At 44.4% G+C, this 13851-nt stretch overlaps 1 protein-coding gene across 4 annotated transcripts in view; it reads right to left on the bottom strand.

Annotated features, from left to right (window-relative positions):
- Positions 1–13851, bottom strand: part of LOC139391186 (calcium uptake protein 3, mitochondrial-like) — a 48128-nt gene that overhangs the window by 21012 nt on the left and 13265 nt on the right. The window contains exons 8-13 of one of the 4 annotated variants that reach the window (XM_071138773.1): positions 13677–13718; positions 9620–9712; positions 8918–9009; positions 8189–8360; positions 3342–3450; positions 2245–2399 (exon numbers count right to left, since the gene is read on the bottom strand). In XM_071138773.1, coding sequence (XP_070994874.1) covers positions 2245–2399; positions 3342–3450; positions 8189–8360; positions 8918–9009; positions 9620–9712; positions 13677–13718 — 663 coding nt within the window. The remainder of the gene's footprint in view (positions 1–2244; positions 2400–3341; positions 3451–8188; positions 8361–8917; positions 9010–9619; positions 9713–13676; positions 13719–13851) is intronic. The other 3 variants (XM_071138775.1, XM_071138774.1, XM_071138776.1) reach the window with 3 other exon arrangements.

Genomic DNA, 13851 nt, shown 5'->3' with positions numbered 1-13851 from the left:
ACTGTGTGTAAACTATCAACATTAGATAGTGACTATTTCTAAACTATCAACATTAGATAGTGACTGTGTGTAAACTATCAACATTAGATCGTGACTATTTCTAAACTATCATTAGATAGTGGCTGTGTCTAAACTATCAACATTAGATAGTGACTGTCTAAACTATCAACATTAGATCGTGACTATTTCTAAACTATCATTAGATAGTGACTGTTCCCTAAACTATTAACATTAGATAGTGACTGTGTCTAAACTATCAACATTAGATAGTGACTGTCTAAACTATCAACATTAGATAGTGGCTGTGTCTAAACTATCAACATTAGATAGTGACTGTGTGTAAACTATCAACATTAGATAGTGACTGTCTAAACTATCAACATTAGATAGTGACTGTGTCTAAACTATCAACATTAGATAGTGACTGTGTCTAAACTATCAACATTAGATAGTGACTGTTCCCTAAACTATTAACATTAGATAGTGACTGTGTCTAAACTATCAACATTAGATCGTGACTATTTCTAAACTATCATTAGATAGTGACTGTGTGTAAACTATCAACATTAGATAGTGACTGTGTGTAAACTATCAACATTAGATAGTGACTATTTCTAAACTATCAACATTAGATAGTGACTGTGTGTAAACTATCAACATTAGATCGTGACTATTTCTAAACTATCATTAGATAGTGACTGTGTCTAAACTATCAACATTAGATAGTGACTGTCTAAACTATCAACATTAGATAGTGAATGTGTGTAAACTATCAACATTAGATAGTGGCTGTGTCTAAACTATCAACATTAGATAGTGACTGTCTAAACTATCAACATTAGATCGTGACTATTTCTAAACTATCATTAGATAGTGACTGTGTGTAAACTATCAACATTAGATAGTGACTGTGTCTAAACTATCAACATTAGATAGTGACTGTCTAAACTATCAACATTAGATAGTGACTGTGTCTAAACTATCAACATTAGATAGTGACTGTCTAAACTATCAACATTAGATAGTGACTGTTCCCTAAACGGTCAACATTAGATAGTGACTGTCTAAACGATCAACATTAGATAGTGACTGTTCCCTAAACGGTCAACATTAGATAGTGACTGTTCCCTAAACGGTCAACATTAGATAGTGACTGTTCCCTAAACGGTCAACATTAGATAGTGACTGTTCCCTAAACGGTCAACATTAGATAGTGACTGTTCCCTAAACGGTCAACATTAGATAGTGACAGTGTGTAAACAACCATTAGATAGTGACTGTGTGGAAATTATCAACATTAGATACTGACTGTGTCTAAATTATCAACATTTGATAGTTACTCTTCCATAAACTATCAACACTAGATAGTGACTGTGTGTAAACTATCAACATTAGGTGGTGACTGTGTCGAAACTATCAACCTTAGATAGTTACTGTGTCTAAACTATCAACATTAGATACTGACTGTGTTTAAACGATCAACATTAGATAGTGACTCTTTTTAAACTATCCACATTAGATAGTGACTGCTCCCCAAACAATCAACATTAGGGACCAGTCACTATCTAAACTATCAACATTAGATAGTGACTGTTCCATAAACTATCAACATTAGATAGTGACTCTTTATAAACTATCAACATTAGATAGTGACTGTGTCTAAACTATCAACATATAAGACATGGTAATTCTAAACATAGCTTATGATAAACATGCATTGCTCTGTTTAGACAGATTCTGTGAACATGATCTATTCATCCCTGTTCCCATTACATATGAAGGACTATACCTCTATCAGCTATCCTGACGGCCTCCACACAACTCTACTCCACCCTTCCTCCCTGCCTCCTCCTTCCCAGCCTGCCTCCTTACCTCCCTGCCTGTCTTACACTCCTTCCTTTCCTGCCTGTCTTACCCTCCTTCCCTCCCTGCCTGTCTTACCCTCCTTACCTCCCTGCCTCCTCCTTCCCAGCCTGCCTCCTTACCTCCCTGCCTGTCTTACCCTCCTTCCCTCCCTGCCTGTCTTACCCTCCTTACCTCCCTGCCTCCTCCTTCCCAGCCTGCCTGTCTTACACTCCTTCCTTTCCTGCCTGTCTTACACTCCTTCCTTTCCTGCCTGTCTTACCCTCCTTCATTTCCTGCCTGTCTTACCCTCCTTCCCTCCCTGCCTGTCTTACTCTCCTTCCCTCCCTGCCTGTCTTACCCTCCTTCCCTCCCTCCTTGCCTGCCTGCCCCTCTCCTTACCGTGCGGCGGTGCAGCCGGTCCTTCATGACACCAATGAACTCCTTGTAACTGAGCTGTCCGTCACGGTCCTCGTCGAAGATGTGGAACACAGTGTTGACCAGGTGTTCAGTCAGCTTCAGCCCCGTCGTCACATAGACTGCACGGGCCAACTCATCTGAGAGGGACGAGGGGAACAGAATCAGCACGCCACTATTTGTGCCACTAAGTTGGACTACCATTGTAGTCTCCGTCCCAAATGGCACCCTTTTCCATATACCAGGGTCAATGAGGTCAAAAGTAGTGCACTATATAGGGAATATGGTGCCATTTGGGACGCAGTCATAGTGTATAGATGGTGTGTTAACAGTGGAAGAGTGGAACAGTTGAAGAGTGGAACAGTGTAAACAGTGGACGAGTGGAACAGTGGAACAGTTGAAGAGTGGAACAATGGAACAGTGTAAAAACAGTGTGGTTATTCCTCGTCCATGTATTTCAGTAGTCAAACAAATCAAATAAAGAGTGAAACTAACCTTGGCCAATGGAACGTTTGGAACAAACCTTGGCCAATGGAACGTTTGGAACAAACCTTGGACAATGGAATGATTGGAACAAACCTTGGACAATGGAATGATTGGAACAAACCTTGGACAATGGAATGATTGGAACAAACCTTGGACAATGGAACGTTTGGAACAAACCTTGGACAATGGAATGATTGGAACAAACCTTGGACAATGGAATGATTGGAACAAACCTTGGACAATGGAATGATTGGAACAAACCTTGGACAATGGAATGATTGGAACAAACCTTGGACAATGGAATGATTGGAACAAACCTTGGACAATGGAATGATTGGAACTAACCTTGGTCAATGGAACGATTGGAACAACCTTGGCCAATGGAATGATTGGAACAAACCTTGGCCAATGGAATGATTGGAACTAACCTTGGCCAATGGAACAATTTGAACTAACCTTGGTCAATGGAATGATTGGAACAAACCTTGGCCAATGGAATGATTGGAACTAACCTTGGCCAATGGAATGATTGGAACTAACCTTGGACAATGGAATGATTGGAACAAACCTTGGACAATGGAATGATTGGAACAAACCTTGGCCAATGGAACGGTTGGCAAAGTTGTACATTTGCATGGCTATAGCGAAATCCTCCAAGTTGTTCATGAATTGGAAGAAGGATCTGAACTCATCAAAGGTGATTCCCTACAAGATTAAAAAAGTCAAATTCAAATCAAAGTCAAATCAAATAAATATTCATTTTACAAAGCAGACTAAACAGTAATTTATCTCAACTCAAATCAATAAAAAATGAAAAAGATTCTCTATTATATATTAAAGTATAAATGTAAAAAAAGGAGTCAAATCTGAGGCTCAAACGGCGTGAGAGAGACAGGAATGAATTACACATAAAGCAAACGACTAGATGTCCCAACCCAAAAGGCCAGCCAGACAATGCAACAGCACTTCACATGACACATAATCTACTCCACTTAAACCAGAGGGAAGCCTTTAGTGTCCGCGGGACCTTGAAGACATCACACAGATAACAGACACAAAGGCAGGAAAATGACCAAACAGACAGAGTATACATCGCTGGGTTGTTCCCCCCTGGTATGGATACTATGAGTTGATTGTAGCTTTTGGGGAAAAGGTCAGAGTGTTTGTAGAGTTTTCTAAAGCAGATTAACCTAACACTTACATAAACAAAAACAAAAGGGGTCTGAATCCCAAACATCGCAGGGTTGGCAGATGAGTCAAACACAGGCCCTATTGATGTCCACTCAACCATCCCACTGCTACTAGAAACTCCTATAGCTCACTCCCTCCGGCGCCCTTCCGACACAACCATCCCAATGCTACTAGAAACTCCTATAGCTCGCTCCCTCCCTCAGTGGCCCCTCCGACACAACCATCCCACTGCTACTAGAAACTCCTATAGCTCGCTCCCTCCGGCGCCCTTCCGACACAACCATCCCACTGCTACTAGAAACTCCTATAGCTCGCTCCCTCCCTCAGTGGCCCCTCCGACACAACCATCCCACTGCTACTAGAAACTCCTATAGCTCGCTCCCTCCCTCAGTGGCCCCTCCGACACAACCAACACACTGCTACTAGAAACTCCTATAGCTCGCTCCCTCCCTCAGTGGCCCCTCCAACACAACCATCCCACTGCTACTAGAAACTCCTATAGCTCGCTCCCTCCCTCAGTGGCCCCTCCGACACAACCATCCCAATGCTACTAGAAACTCATATAGCTCGCTCCCTCCGGCGCCCTTCCGACACAACCATCCCACTGCTACTAGAAACTCCTATAGCTCGCTCCCTCCCTCAGTGGCCCCTCCAACACAACCAACACACTGCTACTAGAAACTCCTATAGCTCGCTCCCTCCCTCAGTGGCCCCTCCGACACAACCATCCCAATGCTACTAGAAACTCCTATAGCTCGCTCCCTCCCTCAGTGGCCCCTCCAACACAACCAACACACTGCTACTAGAAACTCCTATAGCTCGCTCCCTCCCTCAGTGGCCCCTCCAACACAACCAACACACTGCTACTAGAAACTCCTATAGCTCGCTCCCTCCCTCAGTGGCCCCTCCAACACAACCAACACACTGAGCCTAACAAATGATGTAACGAGCCATTTGTGACACTTTGCTATTTTAACAAAGCAAGCTCCATAAACTATCTCTTAGCACAACGACGAGACCCACTTGATTATCAATGGCGATCTAGCAACAAGCTACTCGGCCCGCTGAGAAGCTGCTCACCTCCTTATGTGCGGGTCAGTGTGTCGAATGAAAAACAAACTAAAAACCTAAAATGTGAAAGTTTCACTCAGCAACTAATTCACGGTTGTCTTCACCGCAAGTGAAAAACAACAGAGAAGTTTTCAGACAAGTATTTGGTTAGATAGTATGTCCACATTAATCATTTCAGTAATACCACAGAACAGAAATTACACAATAAGAAATTCCATTCCATCTTGGTGTATCACTATCTATGTTATGGCAAGCTTGTTACCTGATACCACTCTACACATTATTGCCACTCAGTTTATTGCTAAATAAGTAACATTTAATCTTATTTTTTGTCAAAACTGAAAATAGAAAATAAGATTTAATTGATTGAAAAACATGAGAATGACCAGTTGATTACTGGTTGACTAAATCAATCTCACACTTCCAAACTAAGTAAAGCACACTTGCATGTGTTTGGAACAAAAGGCTATGAGGGTATTTAGGCTGAGTTGCCTTGGGGGCCAGGGGGTGTTGGTGAGTCAAGGGCAAAGGGCTGAGCGGGTGTGTAGGGGGGATCATCTGGTGGGGGTTAAGGGGGGAGGGGGTGTGTGGGGTGGTCGTCTGGAGGGTTAAGGGGGGCAGAGGGGCGGTTTCTGGGAGGTAACAGTAAAGGGGTGGAGGAGGGGGATGGAGGAAGTTTTAGGTGAGGGGGATGGAGGTAGATTGAGGTGATATGGAGGTAGTTTGAGGTGAGGGGGATGGAGGTAGATTGAGGTGATATGGAGGTAGTTTGAGGTGAGGGGGATGGAGGTAGATTGAGGTGATATGGAGGTAGTTTGAGGTGAGGGGGATGGAGGTAGATTGAGGTGATATGGAGGTAGTTTGAGGTGAGGGGGATGGAGGTAGATTGAGGTGAGCTGAGATGGAGGTAGTTTGAGGTGAGGTGGGATGGAGGTAGTTTGAGGTGAGCGGAGATGGAGGTAGTTTGAGGTGAGGGGGGATGGAGGTAGTGTGAGGTGAGGGGGGATGGAGGTAGTTTTAGGTGAGGGGAGACGGAGGTAGTTTGAGATGAGATGTAGGTAGTTTTAGGTGAGGGGGATGGAGGTAGTTCAAGGTGAGGGGGGATAGATAGAGGTAGTTTTAGGTGAGGGGGGATAGATAGAGGTAGTTTGAGGTGAGGGGGGATAGATAGAGGTAGTTTGAGGTGAGGGGGGATGGAGGTAGTGTGAGGTGAGGGGGGATGGAGGTAGTGTGAGGTGAGGGGGGATGGAGGTAGTGTGAGGTGAGGGGGGATGGAGGTAGTGTGAGGTGAGGGGGGATGGAGGTAGTGTGAGGTGAGAGGGGGATGGAGGTAGTTTTAGGTGAGGGGAGACGGAGGTAGTTTGAGATGAGATGTAGGTAGTTTTAGGTGAGCGGGATGGAGGTAGTTCAAGGTGAGGGGGGATAGATAGAGGTAGTTTTAGGTGAGGGGGGATGGAGGTAGTGTGAGGTGAGGGGGGATGGAGGTAGTTTGAGGTGAGGGGGGATGGAGGTAGTTTAAGGTGAGGTGGGATAGAGGTAGTTTTAGGTGAGGGGAGACGTTGGTAGTTTGAGGTCAGGGGAGATGGAGGTAGTTTGAGGTCAGGGGAGATGGAGGTAGTTTGAGATGAGATGTAGGTAGTTTTAGGTGAGGGGGATGGAGGTAGTGTGAGGTGAGCGGGGATGGAGGTAGTTTTAGGTGAGGGGGGATAGATGTAGTTTGAGGTGAGATGGAGGTAGATTGAGGTGAGATGGAGGTAGATGGAGGTAAATGGCGGTAGTTTGAGGTGAGCGGGGATGGAGGTAGTTTTAGGTGAGGGGGATAGATGTAGTTTGAGGTGAGATGGAGGTAGATTGAGGTGAGCGGGATGAAGGTAGTTTTAGGTGAGCGGGGATAGATGTAGTTTGAGGTGAGATGGAGGTAGATTGAGGTGAGCGGGGTTGGAGGTAGTTTGAGGTGAGATGGAGGTAGATGGAGGTAGTTTGAGGTGAGGGGGGATGTAGGTAGTTTAAGGTGAGGGGAGATGGAGGTAAATGGCGGTAGTTTGAGGTGAGGGGAGATGAAGGTCTTTTTAGGTGAGGGGAATGGAGGTAGTTTGAGGTGAGATGGAGGTAGTTTGAGGTGAGGGGAGATGGAGGTAAATGGCGGTAGTTTTAGGTGAGGGGAATGGAGGTAGTTTGAGGTGAGATGGAGGTAGTTTGAGGTGAGGGGAGATGGAGGTAGTTTGAGGTGAGATGGATGTAGTTTGAGGTGAGGGGAGATGAAGGTAGTTTTAGGTGAGGGGGTTGGATGTAGTTTGAGGTGAGATGGAGGTAGTTTGAGGTGAGGGGAGATAGAGGTAGTTTTAGGTGAGGGGAATGGAGGTAGTTTGAGGTGAGGGGAGATGGAGGTAGTTTGAGGTGAGGGGAGATGAAGGTAGTTTTAGGTGAGGGGGGATGGAGGTAGTTTGAGGTGGGAGATAGAGGTAGATGGAGTAGTTTGAGGTGAGGGGAGATTAAGGTAGTTTTAGGTGAGGGGGATGGATGTAGTTTGAGGTGAGATGGAGGTAGATGGAGGTAGTTTGAGGTGAGGGGAGATGAAGGTAGTTTGAGGTGAGGGGAAATGGAGGGAGTTTGAGGTGAGGGGGGATAGAGGTAGTTTGAGGTGAAGAGGGATGTAGGTAGTTTGAGGTGAAGATGGATGGAGGTAATTTGAGTTGAGGGGAGATGGAGGTGGTTTGAGGTGAGGGGAGATTGAGGTAGTTTGAGGGGAGATGGAGGTAGTTTGAGGGGAGATGGAGGTAGTTTGAGGTGGGAAATAGAGGTAGATGGAGTAGTTTGAGGTGAGGCGGGATCGAGGTAGTTTGAGGTGAAGGGGGTGTGGAGGTCATTTGAGGTGAGGGGAGATGGAGTTAATTTGAGGTGAGGGGGGATGGAGGTAGTTTGAGGTGAAGGGGGATGGAGGTAGTTTGAGGTGAGGGGGGATGGAGGTAGTTTGAGGTGAAGGGGGATGGAGGTAGTTTGGGGTGAGGGGGGATGGAGGTCGTTTGAGGTGAAGGTGGATGGAGGTCTTTTGAGGGGAGATGGAGTTAATTTGAGGTGAGGGGGGATGGAGGATGGAGGTAGTTTGAGGTGAGGGGAGCCTTAGGGTGTTTGAGTGTGTTAGCATAAGGCAAAGACTACATTGCAAGCGCTCCACAATCACCTTCTCATCTGTAATGCTCTTGCGCACATTGTCCAGGTAACCTGCAATGTCGTCTACGTTGGTGAAACGCAACAGGATGTGGGCAAAGTCCTCCTCACTGATGATAGGCAGGCCTTTGGAATAGGACAGGAACTCAATCTCAAGCACCTCTGTCTGCAAGTTGTCCATGAATCTGGGGAGGGATGGAGAGGGAGACAGAGAGGGGTGGAGAGGGAAACAGAGAAGGGTGGAGAGGGAGACAGAGAAGGGTGGAGAGGGAGAAAGAGAGGGAGACAGGGAGGAGAGGGAGGCAGAGAGGAGTGAAGAGGGAGATAGAGAGGGGTGGAGAGGGAGACAGCGAGGTGAAGAGGGAGACAGAGAGATGGAGAGGGAGACAGCGAGGTGAAGAGAGAGACAGAGAGATGGAGAGGGAGACAGAGAAGTGAAGAGGGAGATAGAGGCACTGGTAATAGGTAATGCCACCACCAACTCACATACAGTACAGAGAGAGGGGACGCTGGACTGGGTACCTGAATATAGCTACCACAATGAGTTAGGATGAGTATGATTAATTCAAATGTGCAAATATTTCTATAATTAGTAGAAATTACAATTGTGTATTGTACATTATATACAGCGCATTCGGAAAGTATTGAGACCCTTACTCAGTACTTTGTTGCACATTATATATATATCTGACACTGCAAATGCAAGATGTAAGTTGGAGTTTTTGTACATTTCCCTACTTGCCTGTAAAAATCATCAAAGCCCAACTCTGCCTTTCCCTTTTTCCCGAAGAAATGAACCAGCAGGGTCGTGTCGGTCATATTTTCATCTATATTCTGGGAGGGAAAACAAATTTGTGATTCAGTCTGACTTCCATTCCTCATAAAGAAAAGGACCACTTATGGCCGACCACGAGGACCATTTATCTACAAGGACCCAACCATGCAAAATACATTTGACTTACACAAACACACACATGCTTGTACGTAGAAACATGCAGCCAAGTGCAACATACAGAGCTCTTGAACAACACAAATGCCGACAAATGCTTTTATGCTCCCTTAATTGTCTAATATCAATGTGTAAATGTAGCACACTTTAGTCATTTTACAATTGACTATGTTAATGGTTCATATGTGGCTAGGAAACACAGGGAGACCAACGTTGAACTTCCAGCATTTTCCCTCCTCCTGACAGTTACACATGGTACTGAGCCATATCAGAGTCATGTTACACATGGTACTGAGCCATATCAGAGTCATCAACCAAACTAGGGCCAACAACATAGTTTATCATCAACAACAAAATAAATCAATATATTGAGCATGATCCATATCATGTGACATGTAAGACACAACATTACACAGACCTAATCAAAATAACCCGTAAACATCTACAGGTTAAATAGGAAAGGGACACATCTGAAAACAAGACTTGTGTAGCTACCTCCAGGTCAGAAAAGAGAGCTTGGCTTGCCCCCTTTCTCAGAGCATCCCACATGCCCCGGGGCTCTAACTGCTGGGCCTCTTTTCTAAGGACCTGTGATGGTGGTAGAGTAGTGGAGGCCGAGCTGTTAGATGACGACAGAGCACATCTGGCAGATATTAACAGCATTAGCATCAGGCATTAGCATTAAACACACATACAAAAACAGGCAAACAGACTGATGGACAGACAGAAGTAGAGATGGACAGACGGACGGACAGACAGACCTAGAAACAGACAGATGAATAGACAAACAGACCGACCGACAGACAGGCAGACTGAGTATCTTTCAAATAGCCAACTGATTTGAACTGATTGACACTACTGAACTCCTCCTTGCAGTGACAACAGTAAAATAACTCTCTGACATCCAACCACCCAGCCAGGCAGTCTTAGACAGGACATGAGTGCTGAGAAGTCCTCACTGTCGGTATAGTAACCACATATCTAGGAAGTCTGTGAAAGACTGAAACACCCCATCCATAAAGCTGTGAGCTCTGCTCTGCACTGGAGCATGCAGCCTTCTGGCGAGGAATTCAGCCAAGACAGCTGCATATGTCCGAGACACACAGGGCGTGAAGGGTGAATTCATGACAGGTTTACAGTGTAACTGAATCCACTCAATCTGAATACATCATCGTTTGAACATAGCTGCGAGCTGAATGCAGGTTACGGTGTACTTTTCATCCACACTTGTGAAATGGGATCAGATTGTGATTAAATAAACATTTTGGAATGATATCGCTCTTTGTTCATTGTAGTTGATAGTGGCCCACCCTACCATGTCCCAGAGGGGGAGGCAGGTTACACCCTATCAATGAGAAAATGTTGCCACTCTTGTATAATCATGGGCAATTGAAACCATCCAATACATTTCAAGAATACAATGATTCTTTCAAATGCAACATCCCAAAGTGTCTGTGGAAGTCAGTGTCTTTTTCATCCAAGTGAATGTTATGTCTGGACTAGTGTGACATCAAACAAACAAGGCTGCTTCTCACCAGTGTGACCAACTCTCACTCAGTAAGGTCATGCAACAGTGAATTCCTTTACTCCTGCAGTCCTATTGATATAATAATGGAGAGTCTAGCATTATTACTCTTTGGTAACAGTACTAGTAATACTAGTTATATGAATGATAACATTACATGTACAGTTGAAGTCGGATGTTTACACACACCTTAGCCAAATACATTTAAACTCAGTTTTTCACAATTCCTGACATTTAATCCAAGGAAAAATTCCCTGTTTTAGGTCAGATTAGGATCACCACTTTATTTTAAGAATGTGAAATGTCAGAATAATAGTAGAGAGAATGATTTATTTCAGCTTTTATTTCTTCACATCACATTCTCAGTGGGTCAGAAGTTTACATACACTCAATTAGTATTTGGTAGCATTGCCTTTAAATTGTTTAACTTGGGTCAAACGTTTCAGGTAGCCTTCCACACGCTTCCCACAATAAATTGGGTGAATTTTGGCCCATTCCTCCTGACAGAGCTGGTGTAACTGAGTCAGGTTTGTAGGCCTCCTTGCTCGAACACACTTTTTCAGTTCTGCCCACACATTTTCTATGGGATTGAGGTTAGGGCTTTGTGATGGCCACTCCAATACCTTGACTTTGTGGTCCTTAAGCCATTTCGCCACAACTTTGGAAGTATGTTTGTGGTTAATGTCCATTTGGAAGACCCATTTGCGACCAAGCTTTAACTTCCTGACTGATGTCTTGAGATGTTTTGCTTCAATATATCCACATAATTTTCCTCCTCATGATGCCATCTATTTTGTGAAGTGCACCAGTCCCTCCAGCAGCAAAGCACCCCCACATCATGATGCTGCCACCCCCGTGCTTCACGGTTGGGATGGTGTTATTCGGCTTGCAAGCGTCACCCTTTTTCCTCCAAACATAACAATGGTCATTATGGCCAAACAGTTCTATTTTTGTTTCATCAGACCAGTAGACATTTATCCAAAAAGTACGATCTTTGTCCCCATGTGCAGTTGCAAACCGTATTCAGGCTTTTTTATGGTGGTTTTGAAGCAGTGGCCTCTTCCTTGCTGAGCGGCCTTTCAGGTTATGTCGATATAGGACCTGTTTTACTGTGGATATAGATACTTTTGTACCTGTTTCCTCAACAAAAGGTCCTTTGCTATTGTTCTGGGATTGAATTGGACTTTTCGCACCAAGTACGCTCATCTCTATGAGACAGAACACGTCTCCTTCCTGAGCGGTATGACGGCTGCGTGGTCCCATGGTGTTTATACTTGCGTGCTACTGTTTGTACAGATGAGCGTGGTACCTTCAGGAGTTTGGAAATTGCTCCGAAGGATGAACCAGACTTGTGGAGTTCTACATTGATTTTTCTGAGGTCTTGGCTGATTTATTTTGATTTTCCCATGATGTCAAGCAAAGAGGCGCTGAGTTTGAAGGTAGGCCTTGAAATACATCCACAGGTACACCTCCAATTGACTCAAATTTTCTGGAATTTTCCAAGCTGTTTAAAGGCACAGTCAACTTAGTGTATGTAAACTTCTTACCCACTGGAATTGTGATACAGTGAATTATAAGTGAAATCATCTTCATGTAAACAATTGTTGGAAAAATTACTTGTGTAATTACAAAGTAGATGTCCTAACCGACTTGCCAAAACTATAGTTTGTTAACAAGAAATTTGTGGAGTGATTGAAAAACAAGTTTTAATGACTCCAACCTAAGTGTATGTAAACTTCCGACTTCAACTGTAGTACTGTTCATCATTCAATCAGGTTTTAGCTCTAGGGCTTTCCTTGAAACAAATATTCCCAGTGAAACAGTTTTCCAGGGCCAACTTCTGCCTCCACCCACAGGTGAGCAAAACACTCTGTTGACAAGTGCTGATTTTTTTTTACCTCATCCTTTTTGCCCTGGTTCTCGATGTCTCTCATGTCTCGACATCGCCTTGTTCAAAGGCACCACGAACAGCCAACCAGTGAGGGCCAGATCCTCTAACACATGTCCTCAAAATGTGTCTTGCTTCATTTCATAATATTTATTTATCTTATTCTTTTTCCATGCCTGGCAGGGGAATGAGACAGTTGAGACAGCTGATAAAACATATCTTCCTCTGCGCTTCATCGCTCTTCACCAGAGGGAGATTCATGACTTGATCCCAGAGCTAATTACTAAGTCTTTAATGTACCGCTGCTCTCTCTCCATCTCGGCCCATTAAAAGAGTATGAAACGTTTGTAATTAGAATACACGGGTGGGGAAAGCCCAACCGCAGGTTTCAAGACATGCCTGTCATGTAGAGTTTGAAAAGATTTGCCTTTTGAACCATTCTCTGAGAGGATACCTTGAGTGATGCAGAACAAATCAAAACCAAGACACACCTTAACCCAACAGCTCTTAAAACAACCATCTCAAAAGCACAGGTTTTCTTCTTGCTAGCTGCAGCAGCACCCTTTTCTATGTGTCTGTGTTGAGACATTCATTCTAGCAGTACTAGCTCTATAGCTCTCACTGACTGGCACGCCGATCAGCATGGTCAAGCCCACCACAAAAGGTAACCCGAGCCCAAATACCCCTTTTTAAGAAACTGTAAAAATAAAACATGGGGGTCCGGGAGGAATGCTGTCAGTCTTCAGATAAGGGCCTTTTGAAAAGGAACCCATCGCTCAGCCAGCCACTCTGACAGACAGCAGGCCAGTACATAAATCATCTGCTCTGCTGTGGCAGTCCAGCGGCACAGCCAGAGTTTGGACTGGACCCATTACGGCTGCATTGTCCTGGCTACCTCGCAGCTCGCATGACGCTCTGCTAACCTTGCACATGAGAAGGCCAAGATACAGTAATACCATCAATGCATTTAGCATGGAATGGCTTCCGTGGTTTTCATGCCCATTAGCTCACTTGGCTAAGTTACTACAGTAGATTCCTTACATTTTTCATAAGCAAAATAGGCCACATGCAACAGGCTAGCCATGAAGAAAACACATAACAGAAAGTGCAGATATTCTGGTGAGAGGGAGAATACATACTCTCTGTGCACGGGACTCCCGGTTCCCATACAGTTGTAAGTTCTATAAAATGCAGGGGAAAGATGGATGTGGGCATGCAAGATATAGAACCATGTTAGAGACAGGGTAGAGATAGAACCATGTTAGAGAGGGTAGAGGTAGAACCATGTTAATCATAGGGTAGAGATATAACCAT

The sequence above is a fragment of the Oncorhynchus clarkii genome, chromosome 31 (genome assembly GCF_045791955.1).
Source record: "Oncorhynchus clarkii lewisi isolate Uvic-CL-2024 chromosome 31, UVic_Ocla_1.0, whole genome shotgun sequence".
Lineage (NCBI taxonomy): Eukaryota > Metazoa > Chordata > Actinopteri > Salmoniformes > Salmonidae > Oncorhynchus > Oncorhynchus clarkii.
This window is presented reverse-complemented; position numbering and strand designations above follow the sequence as displayed.